At 55.9% G+C, this 22,882-nt stretch overlaps 1 protein-coding gene and 1 long non-coding RNA gene across 2 annotated transcripts in view; both read left to right on the top strand.

Annotated features, from left to right (window-relative positions):
- Positions 1 to 8,782: 8,782 nt before the first annotated feature.
- Positions 8,783 to 12,130, top strand: LOC113958606. Its single transcript, XR_003531564.1, has 3 exons — positions 8,783 to 9,008; positions 9,223 to 9,413; positions 11,453 to 12,130. It is a non-coding gene; the product is annotated as an uncharacterized LOC113958606 (long non-coding RNA).
- An 883-nt stretch (positions 12,131 to 13,013) lies between these two features.
- ENTPD2 (ectonucleoside triphosphate diphosphohydrolase 2) overlaps positions 13,014 to 22,882 on the top strand; it is an 11,317-nt gene continuing 1,448 nt past the window's right edge. The window contains exons 1-8 of the mRNA XM_027666994.1: positions 13,014 to 13,204; positions 19,015 to 19,132; positions 19,614 to 19,764; positions 20,411 to 20,570; positions 20,671 to 20,898; positions 21,224 to 21,490; positions 21,686 to 21,805; positions 22,082 to 22,216. Of these exons, the coding sequence (XP_027522795.1) occupies positions 13,094 to 13,204; positions 19,015 to 19,132; positions 19,614 to 19,764; positions 20,411 to 20,570; positions 20,671 to 20,898; positions 21,224 to 21,490; positions 21,686 to 21,805; positions 22,082 to 22,216 (1,290 nt within the window). The 5' untranslated portion in view covers positions 13,014 to 13,093. The remainder of the gene's footprint in view (positions 13,205 to 19,014; positions 19,133 to 19,613; positions 19,765 to 20,410; positions 20,571 to 20,670; positions 20,899 to 21,223; positions 21,491 to 21,685; positions 21,806 to 22,081; positions 22,217 to 22,882) is intronic.

Genomic DNA, 22,882 nt, shown 5'->3' with positions numbered 1-22,882 from the left:
GCAGTATCCCATACTCTGCACCTCCCACACACCTGCATGTCAGCTCCCATTTTGCTTCTCTGTTCCAAATCCTACGGGGGTTTTCCCAGCCCAGCCATTTTTCACATTTTCCTTGGATGAGTAGGCTGTTGCATCACTGCCAGCTCCCAGAAAGTCATAGATCTCCCTGGCCCTACTAAAATCAAGAAATCAGGAGCAAACAAAGAAGAAAAAAAACCCACAAAAGCAGCTTTTGTAAGTAATACTTTTAGGAGAGGATGTCTATTTCTCTCCAGGGTCCTCAGCCTTCTTCACTCCCATCACTCAGCTTCCCCTGCAGCACTCACATTCAGTGGGAGCCCAGAATTGCAAAACCAAGGGGACCGTGAAAGCTAAATATTGCAAAACTTGATGGGGTTGTTGGGGCTGCAGGTCTGGAAGCAGCTCATCCTGCAGGATCCAACACCTCCAGGAATGCCCTGGTTGCTTTGTGTCCTGCGGGACAGCGGTGTCGGTGGGGTCTGAGGCGGGGCATAGCTCCCACTGTAGCTACCCTGTGTCCTCGGAACAGCGGAAGCTCAAAGCTGCCCCACCTGTTCTGCCCTGGGGCCCATCTCTGCTTCCTGTGGCTTTTCCAGCTCACATTCTGAGCATGGTCACACCACACCAAACTGTCCCCCGTGGCCCCACACCAACCCCCTGCTATCCCCACTCATTCCTGGGTCCCCAGCAAGGTGAAGAGGAAAGATGCCTTCCATAGGCAACCAACTATTGGGGCTCAATGTCCTTCCCTTCAACCCACATCCCCCCACACACCCTGGATGGTGCTGCCCAGTGAACCCCCCCAGCAAGGGCAAGGGAGGCACCTTGTCCTGCAGCAGCCTGGGAAAAACAGGCTGGGGATAAAATTAGCTGGAGTTTTTATTACTGGGATTTTATTTTTAAGAGCAATGGAAAGTACATTACTGGAGGGAAAACCCCAGAGGTTTGGGCCAGCCTGTGGGATAGCAGCGTGCCTCTGCCCCATGGTGGATGTCCTGTCTGCTCCAGGTGAGATGCAGGGTGGGAGCTGGCTTGTGGGAGCCATCAGTGTGGCAGCAAGGACCATAGCGGGCTGATCCTGCCCCGCAAGATGTACCAGGGCAGTGGAAGGGCACAAAGGGAAGTAGGGCCAGCTGAGCCCTGCCAACAGCCATCACAGTGGCCATAGAGTCTCTGAGAAACTCTAGGGGGAAGGACCCTTCCTATCTGAGCAGGATGGGACTCTTAAGCCAGAGAAGATACAGCTGGGAGACTGGAAAATCAGGACAGTACTGGAGAGACTGGAGAGGGATGGAGCCACCAGCTCTTCCAGCATGTGAAGTGAAGGTTGGAGACAGATCCAACCCATCCCAAAGCAGACAGCTCTTGGTGCTGGGGTGCAGGAGCTCCCTGGTGAGGGATGGTGCTGCTGGAGGTTGTTCTGTGCCCCAAGGGAGGGGTTTTGACAAGCCCAAAGAGGAGGAATCTACTGAAGTTTGTAAATGCAGAGAAATCAGAAAATCGTGGCTTGCTCAGGAAGTCCCCCATCAGAGAACAACTGGAGACAGGGAGAGGGCTCAAGGAAAGTGTCCCATATGTTTGCTGTCATTTTCCTCATCCCTGGACACCACTGGGTGGCATGACAGGATGGTGAGGACATAGCAGCTGTGTTACTGCTGACTGCTCCCAGGCTTATTTGCTCAGATCGATGTGTACCAGCCAGAAGCGTGGCTAGCACAGGCTCCAGATGGACCCTGACATGGTTATTTTTTAAACTAAACACCTGTAAAGATCTCACCTGAAAGCTTAAACATACTGTTGGGGTCTAAGCAAGTTCCTGGTCCCCTGGTGAGCTGCCCAATGACTCCCAGGAGACCTCAGTTATTCCAAACACTTGAAATGGGGCTCCTTGCACAGACATCTGCTGCTCAGCCACAGGATCCACCATCCAACCTCTCCCTGCCCCACAGGAGAGATGGTCCTGGCACAGGGCTCAGGGGCTCTGTGCCTCTGGGTGGAAGTGGCCAGGGTGTGGCACCTCCTCGGCAGCTCTGCTTGACCCTGGGTTGGGGAAGTCCCGCTGTGATTGAGCACCCACATTACCACAGGAGAACTGCCGTTTCCAATCCTGGGGCTCTCTTCCAAAAGAGAGGGACATGCGGGATGTTGGAAAGGGAAGCTGAATCCTTTAGCCAGGCATATAAAGCCTTCCTGCACAACAAGACGGGGGCAGAAGGCAGTGGCAGCCAGGCAGGCTCCCAGCAGCAGTTTGGATCTCAAATCAGCCCTCAGAGGCTGAGCAGACTCCTGCCATGGGAAGGCAGAGGTGTAGGATCCTCCACAGGCTGCAAGTGGGTGTCTGCTCCACCATGGACCACACAGATTTCAGATGGACAGCCTGGCTCACCATGGTCATCTCCGTGGGCTGCAGGGGAATCTGCTCTGGCACCTGGAGCACCTCCTCCCCTCCCTCTCCACTGACCTGTGGATCTGCAGGACTGTGCAGTGGTTTTTACTCTTTCTTAAATGCATTATCACAGAGGAACCCCTATCACTGTGGACAGGCTCAGCATTGGGTAGTGATGGGTCTGTCCTGGAACTGGCTGAGTTCGACATGGGGATGGCTTCTGGTGCCTCCTCACTAAGGCACCCTACAGCCCCCCACTACACAAACCTAGCCAATGTAGTCCCAAGGACACGGTGTCCCCCTGGCAGGAAGGGGACCAGGCTGGAGCAGGGGGGTGATGCACTGGAAGCAGGATGTGGATGCTCATCCACAGCAGCCTCTACCCAGTTCCTATCTGGTTGATACATCCCAGGCAGGACCATGTCTACCCTGACAGGAGCTTGCCACACCTGGGCTGGTATCAGCTCCTCAGAGGGCTCACCAGCCTGGGCAGCTCATCCAGCACCTGGTGCAGGCTGTTTTGGGATCTGGATCTCACCATCTGCTTCTCAGAAAGGAGGCAGGTGGCTGCTGCCGCGGACCAACTCTGACAAGCCGCCCGCACCTCTAGGCACTGCCAGATTTCACACTCATGCAAGAGGTTTCTGTGCTGAGGGTTTAACTTTAGCCTGGGGACTTTGAGCTGAAAGAAATCACCTCAGTAAAGCAAAGTTTTCCTTGCAGCTGGGCAGTGTCTCCCTGCAGCTCCCATCACATGAAGCCATGATTGCTCTTCCACCTCGCAAAAAACTAAAGTCCAGCTGAAACTGGAAAATTTGTACTCAGTGGTTTCATCCAAGTCACTTGCCGAAACCTGAGAGCAGGAGTGAACCTGAGGTGGGAAAAGCATCTTTCCCATGCCCAGGGACAAACATCCTTCCCATGCCCATCCCTGCAGGCACAGAGGTCACTGTCAGCTTCCTACTAATGAACCTGAGGTGGGTTTTTCTTTTCCTTTTGTCCCAGGAACAAAGCACAGATGTATCTTAAAAGGGCAGGGCCATGGCTTTGAGTGAAGCATTAACAGTTCCAAAGGCCTCAGAGATCATCCCAGGACACATCTCCTTTCCCCTCAAAGTGGCTCCATCATCTCTGCAACCTGCTTCAGCCCCAGGGGCAGGAACGGGTACCTGCAACCCTTGGGTGTGTCTAAGGGTGTCCCTCTGCACCTGGAGAGATCCCTACACATCCTCGGGAGCATCCAGGTGCTCATCAGTCATACTGGTCTGTAGCATGTGGAGGAAAAGAAAATGAATGAGGCTTCCCAGGGCTTTTTTAGATTTTCACAGTACGTGATTTTCTCACACTGCAGCTGGTGCCATCCCACAATGAGCTCAGAAGCTCATTTCCCTTGAAAGACAAATAAAAGTCCAGTTCTGCAGATATGTTCAAAAACTGAAAAGCATAAAAAAAGTGAAAATCTCTACAGCTTATAATTTATTTTTTTTTTTAATTTTTTTTTTTTTAGTGTCAGGATTTTGGGTTATCTGACTCCCATCTTGGAGTTTTGAATTATTTGAGAAAAAGGAAAAAGACCTAAAGAAAGCTGGTGGACGCTGGGGTGTGCCAGCAACTTAGGAGGAGGGTTCACGTAAAAGGCCCCAGGGTGGATTTAATAAATTGATTAAAGCTGAATAATTTCCTGGCCAGGGTAAGATTCAGTTCAACAGTAATAGCTGATTTCACTGTGGCTTTACAAAGCTCATCCCTACTCCCCGGGCAGCCCAGGAGACCCTCAGGTTTGCCATAAGGAGACAAGTCCAGATGCTGGAGGGCTGCCGGGAGGCAGATGTTGAGAGAGTATCTCCAGGAAAGCAAGCTGCCAGTGGTGTTTGCCCAAAATGGGAGCTGTCAGCACCTGGGAGAGATCTTCTGCCCATTGCCCAGATGTCAGTGGGTTTGGGTTGGGATCCTGCAGGGTCTGGGCAGCATGAACGGGCAGAGACGCTGCCAGGGGCCACCCCAGGGCTGAGAGGCAATATGGGAGAGGGAGGGATCCCTTGGCTGAGCCTTTGCAAAGGGTCACAGCACCCACTCTCCTGCCCTTGTGCTGTGGTGGGTCGATTGCTGCCAGCCCTGAAGCAGGTCCTGCAGCCAGCCAGGAGCATCTCAGGCTGCTCTGGACACCTCACACTGCCCTGACTGCCACAGTGATGGGAAATGAATCTGTCCTGCGTGTCTGTGCCATCCTCTGTCTGTCTGTGCCATCACCTGCCCTGCCTGTGCAGTCACACTGGCATTACTCTGCTGGACACAAGGAGTTTGGCTGCCAGGAGCAGTGACAGCTGGAGGTAGGAATAACAACAGCCCATGACCTCCCCAGTGCCCCCTTCAGAAGGAGTTCTGCCTCCACCAAGGACTGGGAGCCCTGGGAACACATGAGCACTGACTTCCTGAGGTCACTGGGAGCTGAGCCCTGGGGCTGCTGGGCAGTGTGGTGGGTTTTTCGCTTAGTCAGTAGGATGGCACTGGGAAGTCCTTGTTCGGGAACAAAGGATGCTCTTTCAATCTGGGACCAGCACGAGTCATTTCGAATCACCTCCTGACCTCCAGCAGTCAGCTGGCTGGGCCTGCAAGCTGGAAGCTCAGCAGGCAGGGAGGGATCTGGCTGCCCAGCTTGGTGGGGAGAGGGTGGGAAAATGCCATTGGGCTCCGGCAGAGGAAACAGCTCTCACGACATTTCTTGTTGCATTTGGGACGTGGAAAGGACTGGAAACATGCCTGCCGGCTGGAGGGGGATTCTCAGGGCTGTGTAGCTTTGCACAGAGGAAGTGACCATCTATCATAAGGAAAATCCAGTGACAAACTCCTGACATACTTAACTTTAGGATGTTAAGGCAGGTACTGGGCTGAGGGGCTATACCAGGCTGAAGTGGAGCACTGAAGCACTGTGCTGGGGCAGCTTTCATGGCTCCTGATGGAAAACAGTGGGGAAAAAGACTGGTAGAGTCAGGAGTCCAGATGAGATGCTTCCCTGGTGCAGAACTTTCCCTAGAAGAACCATGGTATAGGGAGGGGATGCTGCTGGGAAGTGCTGCTGGGTGTCCCCCACCTTGTGGGGGAGCATCAGGGAGCCCCAGATGCACTGGAAATCTGTTTTTTATTGAAGTCCTGACAAAGAAGAGGAGAGACCTCTCCTTTCCCACAAGCTCAGTTTCCAGCGTGAGGTCTTGGATCAAGCAGGTATAGTTTGATACCAAAGATTTCCAGGAGCCCTGCGACAGGATAGGACAGCTTCTCCAGCCACAGTGCTGCACAGCAGCAGGGATGGGATGGTGCCACTGGCAAGCTGAACCTTCTAAGGGACGCTGGTCCTCAAACCTACAGCAAGCACCAGTGGGAAGAAAAATTATCTTTCTCAGTGTGAAATGCAATTGGGTTGAACTGATACTTTCCTCCACCCTTTCCCAAAGCCCGGGAAAGGGGTGCTTGGAACAGTGTCAGCTTGCTGGGTTGGGGGAAGCTGCCAAAGAGCTGCAGGATGGTGATGGGTTATACTCCTGAACTGGTAGCTGTGGCACAGCTGGAGAGCAAGGGATGCTCAGAGCCCTCCTGGTGTTCCAGTCCTCCTAAAACATCTGTTTTTCCCTAACACCTGTAGGGACTTGAGGGAACCTCTGAGCAGAGAGTTTCTCCATGCATCAGCAATGGGAAAAAGAACAAATTCACTGCACAGAAGAGTTGATGGAGAGATGCCAACACAAGCCACAGCCTTTCAGTTACTTCAATTCTTGCAAGATCAATGCAATAGCCAAGAGTGGAAAAATAGGTTCTGTTTGGACCTTCAAATCCCTATAGATAATTGGGGAACAAGAGACCACTTCAGGGTAGAAGGAGGTGTGGGTCTGGGGGGAAAGTGGACAGCAGTGCTTGTACCCACCCCAGGAGGAGGAGACATCTCCATACCCCTGCCTCCCCATGCCCTACTACCTGTCCTGCTGCTGCTCACAGGGAACCTTTGCAGCATCCCATGGCCCTGCTCAGCTCCAGACCTTGGGGACCTGAGCAGCAGCACTAGCAGTGGTGCCCCTCAGCTGCCCCCTCCTTGCTGTGGCTCTGCATGGGGCTGTGGTGGTGGCTGTGGGCTGCCACAGCGAGCCTACCACCCCAAGAGCCAGGAAAGGGCTCAGCCTCTGCGTGGCCCAGCTGCTCATCGTGGCCATGGCCTGGTGCCTGTGGGGATGAGCTGAGATTGTTCAAACCATGGTTTCTTACTTGAAGTTGGAGGCCCTGGCTAGTGTTGGCCAGTTTAAGAAAAGTGACAAACAGTTCCCTACTTTATTCCTAGCAGAAGATAATTTTCCTCTCCGTCCCACTACCTCTGTCCCCACCCCAGTACTGTCCCCTCCCTCACACTGATGATGGGGATCAGCCCTGTGCCAACAGTCTGTCCAAGGAGGGTCTGCATATGGTGCTCCCTTCCTTCATGTCATATGCTTCACTCCTGTCCACCCACTCTGTCCCACAGGTTTAGGGATAGGTGAGTCTATGGTGGCTGCATGGAGCCAGTGGGATGTGACCATGACCCTGGGTCTCTGTGTGCCAAGGATACCTCTGCCCTGGGGCCACAGTGTAGGGGACTTATGGTCTGCCAGCAGGTCTCGTGTCCTCTGCCAGCATCCACAGGCTCAAAGCTTGGGGAAAGCTCATCAGGCACCCTGCAAAGGCTGCAGGAGCAGGGTTGGCAGCATAGGACACCTGTCAGCCCAAGGGGCTGTCCTGTGCTCCAACACGTCCCTGCCCTCTGTCCCTGCAGGAGAGGGTTCCTGGCAAGACAACCGGGGGAAACCAGTGGGGCTTTTCTGGAGAAGCTGCCTACTTCCTGGATGATTCATTGCCAGGACAACAGGGATCCCTGCCCATGGAACTCCCCCCAGCTGGCATAACAGAGACGCTGCCCTGGGCAACGGGAGACAGAAAAGGGTTTAAAAAGTGAGTCGAGAATGGAGACTTGTACTTGGGTTTGATCTTCCTTCCAGGCAAGGATCCTTGCCAGGAGGAGGATTATAGCCTTGGATACACTGAGATCCTTCCAGCGCTTCAATGCCTCTAGGAGGTACAAGCTTTGGGCTTGGAGCTGAGGCTGGAATGCATCAGTGTGCTCCTACTTTCATGGTACAGAGGCTCAGCAGGAGCTGCACTCAGTCAGGAGTGAGGTCCTGACTAAGGACGGTTGTTGCACCCCCTTATTTTTCTCCTCTACCAGTGGAAACACTGGTTGGATTTGCAGCTTCATTGTCCACAGATTCAAGAATACCCCAAAATGCCTTGCATGTGTGTGCTGTGGGCTTACTCAGTGCTGGGACCGGTGTGGGTATTCCCACAAATTCCTGACAGGTGCTTTCTTCCCTTTCAGCCCTGTCTGGATCCCAATGTGGAGATGCAGGTGGGTACACCCAGAGCAAAAGCATCTTTCTGGCTCTAGACTGACACATCTCTGTTGGGCTGAGAGATGCACCCACCATCAGGAAAGGCAGCTGGGAAGTTTCCTGGTACTGCATACAATTCTGTGACTCCTCTATGCAAAGCAACAAGATGCTGGGGAGACAGTCAGCCCCAGCAGCTGGGGAAGCCCAGACATTTCAGTCCTTTGGCTGATGCAGGACTCGGCTTGCCTGAAGGCTCAAAAGGAAGAGGCATCTCTGGGCATACACAGTGGCCTGCACTGGCCTGCGCTCTCCAAAAAATATACCTGATGTCTCAGCTGAGTCCCCAGGGTGGGTCAGTCCAGGTCCCGACTCCATCAGGAGCAACAGAGCCCTGGGGACTGGGAGCAGGTTCCCACTCTTCCGTCTCTCTGTGCCTTCAGTGCTGCTCCCAGGCAGAGCTGAAGTTGGGAGTGGGACTGGGGTTAGGATTGCGAGCAGGGCTGTAGGATTCCTCCCATGGACCACAGCCTGGGGCTCTGGAGCAGCTTCAGCCCAATCTGAGACCAAGGAGCAAGTCCCTGCCCTTGTTCCCTGGTGTGCGCTGCAGAGGCAGACAGGGACTGTGCTCCTGCTGGGGACACCTTTGCAGCCTCATGCTGCCCCAAATGTGCTTCCGACTGCCACAGGGACCAGGCTGTACTCCTACCAGCCCCTCTCTGTCCCTGCTGGTTCTTGCCCTGCAGAGGAACCACAGGCTCTGCTGCCCTCGGGTGCTCTCTCAGGTGCAGGTCAGGACCCCCTGGGGTTCCTGCCAGGGCTGAAATCAGTGTTGTGCTGTAGCAACTCTGGAGCACGTTGAGGGATTGTTTGTGCACTGCTCATGGCTGGCCCACACTGGTGGCTCATCCCAATCCCAAGGCTATTGAATGCTCCTGGATGCATCTCCCCTATATTTGCTGTTGGCTGAGGAGCTCACAGCTGGGAGCAGAGAACCCTGTGTCTAATCCCTCCCTTTGGACCCCAGCCCGTTGCAGTGTCTACAAGCTCAATCTGTTCTTCCTGTTATTTTCCAACCACATATGGAGCTGCAGTGCCGCCCACCAGTGCTCCCAGATGTGCTCCTCCATGTTTAATGAAGCTTTTGAGCAGACCTGAGCCCCACAAACAGCAAACCCCACCTCTCAGAGACACCGGTAAGTGCTTTCTCCTGTTCCAGTGTCTCCTTTTATCCCTTATTCAGCCCTGCAGCCCTCGCCCAGATGGCCCCACCTCGGAGGCTTTTGTTGGAAGAGGTGGATTAGGAAAACCTCTCTCCTTTGTCCAGGGGAGTTGCAGTCCCCTACTGCTGCATGAGTAATGAATTCCTCACCTTCTCCTCTTTGTACTCACCTGACACTTTGCCCCCAGGGAATACTTCTGCTGCTTCATGGTGGGAACAGGCTTTTCTGCCTGATTGGGATGGGTGCCAGCATGACCTCTCTCTTCTGGGGAGTCTGTGCTTGTGCCTCTCCTTGGAGCAGGAAGAGGAAAGCCCTGTCTCTCCACATCACTGAGCTGAACCTGTGTCCACACCAGCTGCAAGGGTTGTAGACACATAGGTAAGAGTTTTCAGGTGCCTCAGGCACGCTGGTGACACATCCTCATCCAGCTTTACCCGGGATTAAGCTCTCTATTTATCCAGGTATGGGGTGAGCCAAAGGCACCAGCACAGTTGGGAGTCAGGGCTCCTTATGTGGTTTCCCCTTTGCCTGGGACACCCATCCCCTTCTCTGGGCTCCTGTCCCATGCCACAAAGAATGATAGAACTATAGAACGCCCCAAGTGGAAAGGACCCACAAGGACAACACAATCACAGAGTCATTAAGGTTGGAAAATACCTCTAAGATCATTGAGTCCAACTCCTGGCCCTGCACAGGACACCCCAACAATACCCCCATGTCCCCGAGAGTGTTGTCCAAATGCTCCTTGAGCTCTGTCAGCCTTGGGGCCGTGTCCACTGCCCTGGGGAGTCTGTTCAGTGCCCCACCATCCTCTGGGGAAAAAACCTTTTCCTAATATCCAACCTAAACCTCCCCTGACACAGCTTCTTGCTGTTCTCTCAGGTCCTGTCATTGGTCAGCAGAGAGAAGAGCTCAACACCTTACCCATCTCATAGGTAAAACTGGCCCCTTTCTGCTGTGGTCCCATCGTGGTGGTGACACCCCATACACAGGCTGAAGTCGTGCAAAATGGGCATCAAATTGTGGGGAACTTACTGTTGCCCCACAGCAATCGCTGCCCCTGCATCTGGTGGATTATCTGGTTATTTCAGGTTACTGAAAATACCGTTTTCAGGTCTGATCATGTTGAGGGGATCTGTCCCTCCTGCTATCAAAGCAACCCCCTAAAAATTCACCATGTGCCTCTGTGCCTGGGGATGCTCAAGACAGGATGAATGTACGGAGAACAGCGCTGCAAAGGACAGAGGTGACAGAGGTGGGAGAATGGCAGCCAGACAGATGGCAGAGAGGCAGGATGGCACTGTGGCAGGACAACCAGGCTGTGCCAGACTGCCTCCCCACGCAGCTGCTTGCACATTGAACCTGCTTGTTTGGGCAGATCCTTTGCTTCACGACTTCAGTCTTGCAGAGGTGACATCTATTATTGTCTTGCTTTGGTGGTGCCCAAAATCCGTGTCCCTGTTTCCTCAGACAAACAAGGCTGCGCTCACTTTCTGGCATCAGGGCAGGCCACTGCTTCATCTTCCATGGCAGAGAAAGCCTTCCCTGTCCCTCACTTTCTTTTTCCCACCAAACTCGATTGTGCCTGGAGCTCGGGCATTGCCCACCTGGGGTGGCCACCTCAGCGCAGCCACCTTGGGGAACCCAAGGGACATGGCTGGGTTCTCTGTGGGTGGCTGAGGCTGCCCACACAGCATGGGCAGAGGTGCTGCCATCCTCTATGCCCTGTTCTCCAGCCAGTGGTGCCTCGGTGGGCTCCATGGGAAAGGAGAGATAACAGGAGCCCTCCTTGCTGGGGCCACAGCTGGCAGTGCTTAACCCTGCCAGGCTGAGCTCAGACAGCAGTGTCGATGTGCTCCCCCGCCGGAACATACCATCACAGGGGTACTGCTCTGGCTATACGTGGGTTTGCCTGGCTGTCATTCCCCTGGGAACTGGAGCATTTCCAATCCAGCATGTCCTAGCTTTTGGTGCCTTCCTGTTTGCACTGCAGGTTGAGTATCCTGGGACACCAGCAATTGGCCAGGGCTGGGCACAGGCTCCCTCAGACCTTGACTCACCCCTCCTACCCCCTTGGGGCTGGAAAGAGGGTGGTAAATATGACCCCATGAAGAGAAGGAGGAGCAACCTGCCCTTGGGGAAGGAAGAGATGTCAACCCCCCTCCCCATGCCACCTACAGACAGCCTGGGAATAGGGTGGCCAAATCTACGCAAGAGCAGGACACTCACATCTATACTCAAATCCCAGGAGGGTCCCACCACACCGAGAGCCTCCTGCTGGACAGGGATTTACTCCAAAGTCCCCAAAAGCAGAATAAGGATAAGGAACAAGGGACCATCCCTACCCGCACAGGGCTCTCCCAACCCTGTCTCTGCTTGCTACCACCCAGAAAAGAGATTTTTTTGTTCCCTTTCAGTCTTAGGTGGACAAGCAGTGAGAAGAGGTCTTCAAAGAGTGAAGCAAGAGGCTTCGCAGCTATTGAGAAAGGAATTAAGTGCAATCCAGAGACGATCTCTCAGCTTCTGTGGTAATCCCCAGTGCAGTTGCACTGTACAGGATGGCAGATGTGTGCCTCAGAGGTGGGCGGCAAGAACAGTCAAGAACAGGTAGGTATTTTTCTGTGGAAACTTGAGAAGAGTTAGCCTGGGAAAGCAGAAAGGCAGCAGAAACAATGCTGCGACAGCCTCGGGGACAGGACTATCATTTCCTGAGGCATCAGCATCAGCAAAGGAGAAAAATTTTTTCACACAAATTAATACATTAGTATCTTGGAGTTGACTGACACAGTTTTCCCAGGGTTAAATGCTTAATGAATCAAAGTGAGGAGGTAAAACACCATACAAACAGACCGACAGGGTGAACACAACAGTCCTGCAGAGAAGCCCTGTGCCGCAGTGATAGGCACTGCTGTGGTAAGGGTCACTCTCTGTGTCCCTTCTGAGATATTTTCTTCCCCAGACTCTGTTGCCAGTCACTGCTGTCACACTGGAGCTTGTCCCCTGTGAGACCTCCAGCAGCAGAACCTCTGCAATGGAGAGGTACGTCAGGCAGAGGGCTTTTGCATCACAAGCCCTCAGTACAGGCTAAGCCCCACAAGCACAGCAATGGGCAGGAAGCTCTGCAGAAGATCCAGCACTGGTGCAATGTGTGCCATGCATGGGTCAGCTGTGAGTGGCAGGAAAGTGCCTTGCTTCAAAAAACAGAAGTGAGGCAGGGTGTGAGGAGCCTCAGCTCACACCCTCAGTGTGAAGGTGTGACCCTCAGCCTGCAACACAGCTGCGCTGGGAGCTGTGTCCTCCAGCCTCCTCTCCTTAGTGATATCTGTTTGTTTATTATTTTGTTCACTGTTTCATCCCATTGTGTAAGCAAGCTCCAAATGTCCTTCTTGGAGCCAGGAGCCCAACCTCCTTTGGCTCACTGCTCCATGTGCAAATGCATCACATTATTCACTTGTGACCATATTAAAAACAGCCTCAATATGTGTCTGGACTCCTCAGGGCTGTCATGAACTTGTGATGATTAAAAGTGATAACACAGCCATAGTTGTTAAATCATGGTAGCTGTGAGACTCTTGGAGCTTTTCTGTGTCTTGGGGTGTTCTGACATTCCCACTGAACCCATGTATAGGCTAAGCCGCAGGGTGGGGGCAGGATGGGACTGAGCCTGAAGTCAAGGACTGTGCCCGGAGGGGTAGCTGGGGCTGATCCCAGGGATAGAGACTGTGCCCAGGGAGGAGGAACAGGATGGGGCTGAGCCCCCCGGTAACAGTGATGTCCGAGGGGCCGGGCTGGGACTGATCCCGGGGACAAGGACCGTGCCCGGGAGAGGTAGATGGGGCTGGTCCCAGGGCGGGGGGGCAGGAAGATCCGACAGGGGCAGCAGCGGGACCCGCAGCCCGGTGCCGCCCCCTGCAGTGCCCCGGAGCCCGGTGTCCCGCCCGGGTGGGCCGGGGCGGCGGTGACTCAGCCGGGAGAGGCGGGCGAAGAGGAGGCGGGGGAGGAGGAGCGGCAGGAGCCGCCGCAGCCTCCGCGGAGCCGCTCACCTGTCTGGCCCCACCATGGCCCGACGTCTGGCCGCCCTGCTCCTGATGCTGGCCCTCGGCTGCCTCCTGGGCATCCTCCTCCTCCTCCTCGGCTCCGGGGACACGCGAGGCCCTCCGGGCTTCAAGGTGAGCGGGGCGGCGGGACGGCACCGTGCGCGGAGTGGTCGGGGCGGCGGGCACCGGGGGGTCCCAGGCACCCGCGGGCTGGGGGAGCCGCCGTGTGCACGCCGGTGTGCGGGAATGCCCGTGCAGGAGAGGCTCCGGCATCAGGGGGTCCCCAGCGTCATGGGAGGCGCCGGGGCTGAGAGGTCCCCGATCTGCGGGAAGGGTCGCAGGGAGAAGCCCCCGCCGGGTGCGCAGGGACGGGCGCGAGACCCCCAGTGTGTCACCCCCGTGCGGGACCCCCGGCTGCGTGAACCCCGGCCGCCCACCCCTGGTGCCTTAGCCCTGCGCTTTAGGAAGGGAATTTGTTGGACACAAGGAAAGATAGCGGCCCTCCAGATCAGAACAGCCGTGTCAGCATCTGCTGCTGCAGCTCTGCTTGGGTCAGGGCTCCACGGCCAACCCCAGCATCTCCCAGCTCTCCGGGTTCTGCTGCATCGCCTAAGCCAACGCTGCTGGGTGACAAATGCACTTCCCTTTGAATGCAAGCTGCTTTTTTTCTTCTTTTTCGTTATAAATTCAGATGGTGAAAGAAGTTCCCCGAAAAATTTCTTGTTGGCCAAGTACCTCTTTTGTACTTTAAGTCTTTTGTTTTAAAACTGTCCCAGGCTCTTGTCCTGGAAAATGGTTCATCTAAACCCCCCTTTTTCTCATCCCAAGAAATTTGCATGGAAACTTTCTGAGCCAGCCTGCATGCCAGATGTGCTGCCTTCTCTCTGGGTTTATCAGATGTAATGAAGATTAGGATCAGAAGAAGAGCTGGCTTAGCAAAGATGATCCTCACTGCTGTTAGTATAACTAGCAATGATTAACTTCTTCCCTGTGACACCTTTCTTTGCCACCCATTGCCACATGGTGGGGCATCTTGGGCATGCCTCAGCTGGTTTCAAAGGGGATTTTATATCTTGGGACATGGGGGAATTAGATTGGTACCAAGACCCCCATATGTAGCACTTGGGTCAGCCTGGAAAGCCTTTCTTCCTCCGGTTCCAAGATGGAACTTTGGTTTTAAGCCAAATGAATTCCCAGAAATTTAGGGTTTGTGCTTTTTTTTTTTTTTTTTTTTTTTTTTTCTCTCTCTCTGCGTGGTAGCACTTTCCAGTCTGCAGGCAGTGCTGCGATTTGGGGATGAGCATCCCTGAAAACTCACGTGGGTCCTGGCCCTGCTCCGCCCAAGGCTGCACTGCCCAACCCAGGGACTCAGAGTTCCTGGACTGCCAAGTGTCACAAGTCCAGCATTGTCCACTGGTGTCCAGCAGTGCCTGTTCCCATAGGGCTGGCACCAGGCAGGCACTAAGAAGTAGCTTCTGCACAGAGCTCAGGGCTGTTTTAGCAATGTAGAACTTTATGTTAGTCTAACTCAGCCCAAAAGATGCCCACATCATTTAGAGGTCAGTCCTGCTCTGGGAGACTCAGGGCATGTCCTCTCACCCACCTGGGCAAGACGTGGTCCTTGGTGGCTCAGTCCACATTAGCTGCTGGGTGATAGTGCTATTCCCTGCTGAGCTACAGCTCCACATCTTCCCTTTCCAGCTCCTTTGCTTGGAAGATAGTCCTAATGCCATCCTGGATTAGTTATCTGGCTGCTGAGGGACTGATCCCAGCAGAGCAGCATCCCACTTCCCTTGTGGGTCCGCAGTGGGGCTCATGGCCTGATAGCCCCGAGATGCTGCCTCCTCTCTCTAACCCTTTTCTTCCCTCTTTTGGCAAATGCATTCGGTGGCCATTTCAATGACCTGTGGGCTCTTCCCATGCCAGTCATATTGGCAGTGCTGTGGCTGCTGCAGCAGGAAGGAAACCTGTAAACCTGGGTGCCCCATGGTGTCGCCACCCTTGAGGGAGGCAGGATGTTGGGGTGCAGGGCTGACCCCACATGCACCATGGGGCAGCCTGGAGAGCCTGTGGGGTGGGAGCTGGAGTCCTGGGCATGTCCATCAGGCCTGGTGCCAGGCTGCAGCACATGAGGCATTCTCAGTGTCCCCGTGCACCTCCTACCCTGGTGTGGGGACATTTCTGGGCAGAGCCATGCACTGACCAGGAGCCCTGAGCCCTGCCCGTGGCCTTTGGGGACATCACTGCTCTCTGCGTCCTCTCTGCAGGGCTTTAGGACTGAGCAGCGCTGGCTGGGGCTGGGCTGAGTGATGCTGCATTGAGGCAGAGCGCATGAGGCCATGGGTGACCCAGGAGGCAGCAGGGCCAGGGTTGGCATTGGGAAAATTTACCAGTGTGGGGCTGCTACAGGGACCCCTCTATGTCCCTCAGCCCTGCAGCATCACCAGGGTCTGGTCAGGAGGTCCTGATAGAAAAATCTGTCATCCCTGTGCCACCAGGAGATGCTGGGGTTGGGGACTGTCCCACACGTATGAGACCCTGCGAAGCCCTGGGTGCTGGCAGACAAGCATGCCAAGGGCAGATGAGAAGGGTGATGGGAGCCAGGCACCGGTGCGGGAGTCTGCCAGGGCATCCTCGTGTCTCCCTAGCCCTCATTTGCAGTGTGCTTGCTGGCAGGCACAGGGCAGCTCAGCAGGCAGAGCTGAGGGCAGTGCTTATGCTGCAAATCACTAAGGGAATAGAATTTTGTCCTCCCTCCTGGGGCTTCCCACCTGCAGGGCCCCTGCAGCCCACCTGCCTGTGCCCACAGCTCAGCCATGACTCGTGCTCGCATGACAGCACATGCTGCTGCCAGATGGGGAATGCAGTGGCTCTGATGCCCAGGCACAGGTTCTGGGCCAGGAACTGACACCATTACAGCACTGCTGTGGGTGATCTCATCCATGATTCCCATGTGGATACTGGAGACATGTGGTACCCTTGGGTCTGGAGGAGGGGACATTCCTTCACTGCTGGGATGCTCTTGGCTGTCCAGGTCTGCCTCGATGATCTCGGAGATCTTTTCCAACCCAGTTGATTCTATGATTCTATGGTTCTATGTGTGCATGAAGGGACTAAGTCCAACCCTTGATCCAACACTGCCATAGTTACTAGACCATACCTGAGCACATGGCTTCCACCCGTGCTCACCACCACCAGTGCTGCCAGCTAGGACGGCTCCTCTGCAGGGACAGGCTGGAGTGCCAAACCCTGCCCCCTGGGAGCAGAACAGGAGGGCTGACATGAGGCTGTGGTGGCTCCTCTTATGCTGGAGTGGCTATAGGGCAGCAACTGGCTGGGCACCAGGCACTCTCTGTGGCTGGTCACATTGCTGCACGTTACCTCAGCTGAGCCGAGTGCTGCTGCCTCTGCCACCAAATCCAGGGGTCCCACAGGATGTCTCTCACCCACCAGTCCACACTTGGCAGCAATGGGCTGGGAGTCCGAGAAGAGAGACCCCCCCCGACCCCAATCCACAAGTGTTGACAGCAAAGGGCACTAGGATGTGCCTATGTGGAGCAGCTGGTTCTGCAGCCTGCCCCAGCATTGTCACTGTTACCGCAACACGTCACCTCTGCATGGGGCTTGTCCTGGGTACAGGCTCCATGCTGCCCCTCACTGCCACCCACCTCCAGCCAGGTGTTCCCTACTTCCCCAGGTGTGCCCCACTTCCCCAAGTGTGCCCCTACACACCCATACACACACCCCCTCCTAAAGGCATGTACACACAGCCACAGGTGCCCCCACGTGCGCACACACACACACAAACATGCTGGCACACCTGTGTGCACATACACCTCGCCTGTGCACACTCGTAGGCACCCCCATGCACCCATCCCCAAACCTGAATTTGTACACACGTGTATGCCCATGCACCCACACGTGCACACCTGCAGCACGCACACTACATGCACACATACATTCCACAAGTGCAACCCCACCCCAGGTGTGCACCCCCACGCATGCACCCCCGCACTAGCTCTCCGTGGGGTGAGAAGCAGGGCGTAGCTGAGCCAGACCTTCTGAAGGCAGGAGGAAACCCCCTGAAACTAGGTTTCCCCCTGTCACGGGTGGTGGGTCTGCTCACCCTGGAGTCAGCCATGTGGTCATGTCTGTTCCTGCCATGGCATTGGTCTGGTGTCCCCAGCATCTCCCTCCCGAGCTGACCCCATTCCTGATGTGTGGCACCAGGTATCCCTGGCTCTGTGGGTCGTCCTCACTGCCTCACGCTCCAGTATTTCTCAGCCCCTGCCACCATGTAGATATCCCTGTCTCCAGCCTTATCCCCCTCTGCAGGCTGCAGCCCCTCCATGGCATCCCAGAGCTGGAGACCGCTCCCAGGGTCCTGGCTGCACTCAGCATCAGTTTTGGGGGTGACTTGTCAATGGTTTCCCTTTGGGGACAGCCTTGTCACCTGCCACCTGTCACTCCAGGTGATACCTGGGGTGGTGCGCTGCCACATGAGGAAATCGGGGACATGGTGGCTGCAGGGTACGTGGGCACATGTGCTGCAGAGGTGCATCCACAGGGGCTGGTGGGTGACTCCCTGTCTGGTGGTGCAGAGGGTGCTATGGTGAGGAGGGACTGGGGTGCCAGGGGGTGCATGGCCCATGTTGCAGTGGGCAGAGGGGGTGCTGAGAGCCCCCTGAGCCTGTGCAGAACACTCACCCCAACACCCAGCCCAAGGATTAGGTTGGGGTGTTGGGAGAAGTTGTCAGAGCCCCTTTCCTCCCATCTGCAGGGTTTGGCAACACTGGAAGCTGATCCCTCGCACCAGTGCTGTGGTACACCAGCCCCAATCTGGCCACGGAGGGAGATTCTCTGCTGCTTTGTAGCTTTTGGCCCAGGGCAAGCAAGTCACTGGGGGAGGCTGGGGGCAGGTCAAGGGTGTGAAATGGTCCCTTGGGGAAGCAGGGTGTGGCACTGGTGTGGGTCCATGGGTTCATGGGGGAATGAGATCTACCTATAAGTGGAACCCCTGCCTCTGCCCTGACACTACACTGCCTGAGCTGGCCAAGACCAGGGGATAGGGGCACCCATGGCGGGCAGGGCTGGGGTGGTTCCCAGGAGCCAGGCAGTGAGAGGAGCTGCCCACTCTAGCCCTGGGTCTGGGCAAGGCAGGAGCAGATGAAGCCTTGTACGAGGTTCAACCCTTAGATGGCTTCACCCCAGAGATGCTCTGCTGGGACAGTGCTGGGTCCTGCCTTGCTGCCCCCCAGACTTACAGCCCCAAGGGGACACAGTGGGTGCCAGTGTGGGCAGCCCCAAGCCCAAGGCAGTGGGGGTCAGGCAGAAAGGTTTGCCTGGGGGGGCTGCAGGCAGCATGTGGAGTGTCCCCTCCCTGGGAGCTGGGTAACCTTTTTTGGCAGGAGGAGCAGGGTTATTTATAGTCGGAGAATGGCCGAGCCATACAAGGGCAGGAAGGATGAGGTGCCTGGCTGCCCTTCTTTGGTGAGTACATCCCAAGGGGCCACTCCAGGTGTCCCTCCCTACCACTGGCCCCAGCGACCTGCTGGCATGGCTCAGCATGGATGCAGGCAGCAAGGAGCGATGCTGGAGAGATGGGAGCCTGCAGCAGGGGAAGAGTCCCCCAGGCTGTACTCAAGGGGGTCCCCATGCCCAAAAAGCCAGAGTCCCCATGCCATTCCAAGCAGCATCCCAGGATGGCCAGTATACCGCTCCTAGTTGTATCCCAGGCAGTGCCTTGTGCAGGCAAGTGTGGACACAGCTGTGCCAGGCTGGGCTGAGCAGAGCTCACCTTTGCCAGATGATGCTCTGGAGATGCTGGGCACTGCCAGGGTAGGAGCGGTTGTGCACTGAGCCCCAGTGCCTTCCCTTGGGAAGGGCTGGAGCAGCTGGGGGCCTCCCGCCTCCAGGCCTGACCCACAGCCTTCCCCCCGCAGTACGGCATCGTGCTGGATGCTGGGTCCTCCCACACCGCCATGTTTGTGTACAAGTGGCCTGCGGACAAGGAGAATGACACTGGAGTGGTCAGCGAACATGGCATGTGCGATGTGGAGGGTAAGGGCTGGCCCTGGCCTGGGGCCAGGGCTGATGGTGTGGTCTGTCACGTCCCTGTGGCAGGGCACCATGGTGTGAGTGCCCCTGCCATGCCCAGCTGCCTTCCTCTGTACTCATCAGTGCAGTGAAGTGTTCTAAGGGGTTCAGCTCTATTCCCGAAACCTCTCCCAACTCCCCCCAAGGCTTGCAGCCATGCATTCTAGTGGTTTATCTTTTCCTGGCAGGCACTGAACCACCAGGAAACAATCCAGCTCCCTGGCTATCCCAGTGAGGAGCCAGGGTTGTTTTTCTACTCTCTATTAATCAACCTTCCCCAGGCTGTCAGTCAGCAGGGGATGCGGTGTGGCTGGACCCTGGACGGCTCCATGTGGGCTCCATGTTCACAGAAACCTGCCTTTTGGAAACCCTGGGAGGGGGGCAAAGCTGCCCACTGGGCACCATCCCCCCACCCACAGGGAGCATTGCTGTTTCCTCTCTGCAGGTCCTGGCATCTCCAGCTATAGCTCAAACCCTCCAGCTGCCGGGACAAGCCTGGAGCAGTGCCTGAACCAGGCCCTGAGAGACGTGCCCAAGGAGAAGCACATGGCCACCCCTCTCTACCTGGGTGCCACAGCTGGCATGCGCCTGCTCAAGTGAGTGCTTGCTCAGGGGGCCCTGCCACGTCACCCTGCCATGCCAATTTGCCACACACAGCAGTGGTGGAGGTGGTGAAAGACAGCTGAAATGTTGCCCCTTTGCAGGCAAAGCTCCTTACCACCCAAGTGCTCAGCTCCACGTTCCCTGCAGAGGTGGTCCTGCCTTTCAGAACAGGACATGCTCTGCAGGGCACAGCCAGCAAAGAACTGGTGGAAAGGGGCTGGTGTGGGGCCGGCACCAGGATAACCCACTCAGACTTTTTGTCTAGCTAGGAGGAAAATCCCCCTGTACCCACTGTCACCCTGACAGGGCACAGTGAAAATAATCAACAATCAACCCCCAGAAAGCACACAGAGGAGGGAGTTGTGCTCCCCTCACCTAGCCCAGGAGGGATGGATCCCACTGTCCCAGGAAGAGGGAGCACACCTCCATCCCCACTACCTGCCTTGTCCAGCAGAGAAAAGGGGAATTACCTGGGGTTTTCTGGGGGACATCCCTGTAGGTACCCAGGCAAGGACTCACATATCTCCCACCCCCCTATCGAGGCAGTGCTGGTCCCCAAGGGCTCTGGGGACTGGCAGGGATCCCACTTGCTGCACCCCAGTGCAGTTCCATCGCTCTGTCTTCTCACATGGCCCACAGCATTGCGGACCCACAGGCATCGGACGCCGTTCTCAGAGCTGTGGCAGCCACGCTGAAGACATACCCCTTTGATTTCCGGGGGGCAAAAATCCTGTCAGGGGAAGAGGAAGGGGTCTTTGGCTGGGTCACTGCAAACTACCTCCTGGAGAACTTCATCAAGGTGGGCAGGGGACAGTTGATACCCAGCAGGATGGCTGTGGTGGCTGGGCTGTCCCACAGGTCATCATATCCTTATGGTCACTCTTGTCTTCCTGGCTCAGCGTGGCTGGCTTGGAGAATGGATCCAGCCTCAAAGGAAGACCTTGGGAGCCATGGACTTTGGGGGTGCTTCCACACAGATCACCTTTGAAACCCAGGACACTATTGAAAACCCCAGAAACGAGGTGATGCTGAAGTTGTATGGCCAAGTGTACAAAGTGTACACCCACAGCTTCCTCTGCTACGGGAGGGACCAGTTCCTCAAGAGGCTGTTCTCCAAGCTCCTCCAGGTACAGCGTGTGCTTGATGTGGATGTTGGCTGTCACAACTCCACAGTTGCCCCCTCCACGTGGTGTTTACACAGGGGTGTCCCCCGGCCCTGAGCCAGCTGGGTTTCCCAGCCAACTCTTGGGTTTTTCTCCAAACCCTCCCCGGTGTTCCCAGGGCTTCCACCCACCATCTCCATAAGGTGATGCACCACTTGGCTAGAGCCAAGATACCCCAAGCCATATTGAGACACTTATGGCAACTGCTCCATGTCTCGCTGCTCAAGCTCCAGGGGGGAGCTGGGGCTATGGTACAGTTTGTGCATCTTGAGTGTCCCTCTTCTGGCAGGCTGAGAGCTACCAAGCAACTGTTCCCAATCCTTGCTGGCCCATGGGCTACAACACAAGCCTGTCACTGAGCAGCATCTATGACAGCCCCTGCACAGAGAAGGAGAGGCCAAGCCTTGTCCTCAACACCACCGTCACCTTGTTTGGCACCGGGAACGGGAACCTCTGTGCTCTGCATGTCAGCAAGCTCTTCGACTTCACCACCTGCTCCTTCTCCCACTGCTCCTTTGATGGCGTTTTCCAGCCGAAGGTTTCAGGAAACTTCATTGTAAGTCCCAGCCTGCAGCAGGGTGGCGACCCAGCTGCCGGGTGGGTAGGTTGTCCCCAGCACCCCCAGCATCACATGGCAGCAAAGCCAGGCCCCCAGCTCTGCAAGGGGGATTTTGTGCTCACCACACCGGTCAGTCTCTGTTCATGGTCAGAGAAAGAACCTGTCCAACAGCTGCTCCCTTTCCTCCATCAGGCCTTCTCTGCATTCTTCTACACGGTGGACTTCATCCAGACTGTGATGGAGAGACCCGTGCACCTGCCCAGTGACCTGAAGGATGCTGCGGAGACCATCTGTGCCACCAGCTGGAGTGAGGTGGGTTCCCTAGGTACAGCAGGGAAGAGGGGGCTGCTTTGTGGGGGGCATAACCCAGGCTCTGAGAGTAGCCCTTGGAGGGGGCTGGGTGTCCTGGCCCCCATGGAGTAGGAGTAAGGCAGGTGACAGCTCCCACATGGGACCAGGAGGGGCTCAGGTGGGTATGGGCAGCCTTGGCCTGACAGATGCAACCACCCAGAGCTTCAGGCCACAGACACAAGCCTGGCCCCTGCTGGCTTGACCCCTCTTCTCCTTCCCTCCATGCATCCCACCCAGCTACTCCAGAAAGCCCCCAAGCTGGAGAAGAGGCTGCCAGATTACTGTGCTGTCAGCATGTTCGTGTATTTGCTCACCACCAGAGGCTACAACTTCAACAACCACTCCTTCCCCAACATCATCTTTCAGAAGAAAGTGAGTAGTACCAGAGCACATCTCCATTCCATGGGATCTTTCTGGAGTTAGGTGGGAGATGATTCTACACCATGATCTTTCTACACCAAGCAGAGTGAAGGAAGATCTTGGGGAACAGGGGCAGGACAGAACTCTCAGTTTTTGATTGGATCTCCCCGGGAATGGGAAAAAATGAGCTGAGCTCGCTGTAGGGTGGGGTGAGGTCCTTCAGCCCTTCCTTGGCCCTCAAGACACCAGCCGTCCCAAACTATGCTTTGCTTAGGCTTTTTGGGAAGTTACCTCAGGGCAGGATCTCACTTTTGGCTGCACACACCATGGGATGGGCAATGAGATCAGGACTGAACTGAGCAGACAAGGTTCTGCTCCCATGGGATGAGCCCACTTTAGCACAGGATGGTCACTGCTCTGTCCGTGGGCTGACTGGATCCATGGGCAAGCAAGAGCTCAGGGTGTTCTGGGTGCCTCACACCCTTCTCCTCCCTTGGGCTGACACTGAGGTGGTCCCTGAAAAGGCTAGAGCACAACTCTAATGAGGACTGGCTGAGGAAGCTGGGGGGGGGGGGGGGGGGGGGCCCCGGGGGGAAAAGGGGGTGGGGGGGGCGTTGTTTTTTTTTTCAGCCACCCCAAAAAGAGGGGGGGGGGGGGTGGGGGTGGGGATCCCCCGGG

This window comes from Corapipo altera, unplaced genomic scaffold (assembly GCF_003945725.1).
Source record: "Corapipo altera isolate COAL_440 unplaced genomic scaffold, ASM394572v1 93, whole genome shotgun sequence".
In the NCBI taxonomy this organism is placed as follows: domain Eukaryota; kingdom Metazoa; phylum Chordata; class Aves; order Passeriformes; family Pipridae; genus Corapipo; species Corapipo altera.
Note: the sequence above shows the minus strand (reverse complement) of the source record. Positions and strands in the feature narration are given on the sequence as shown.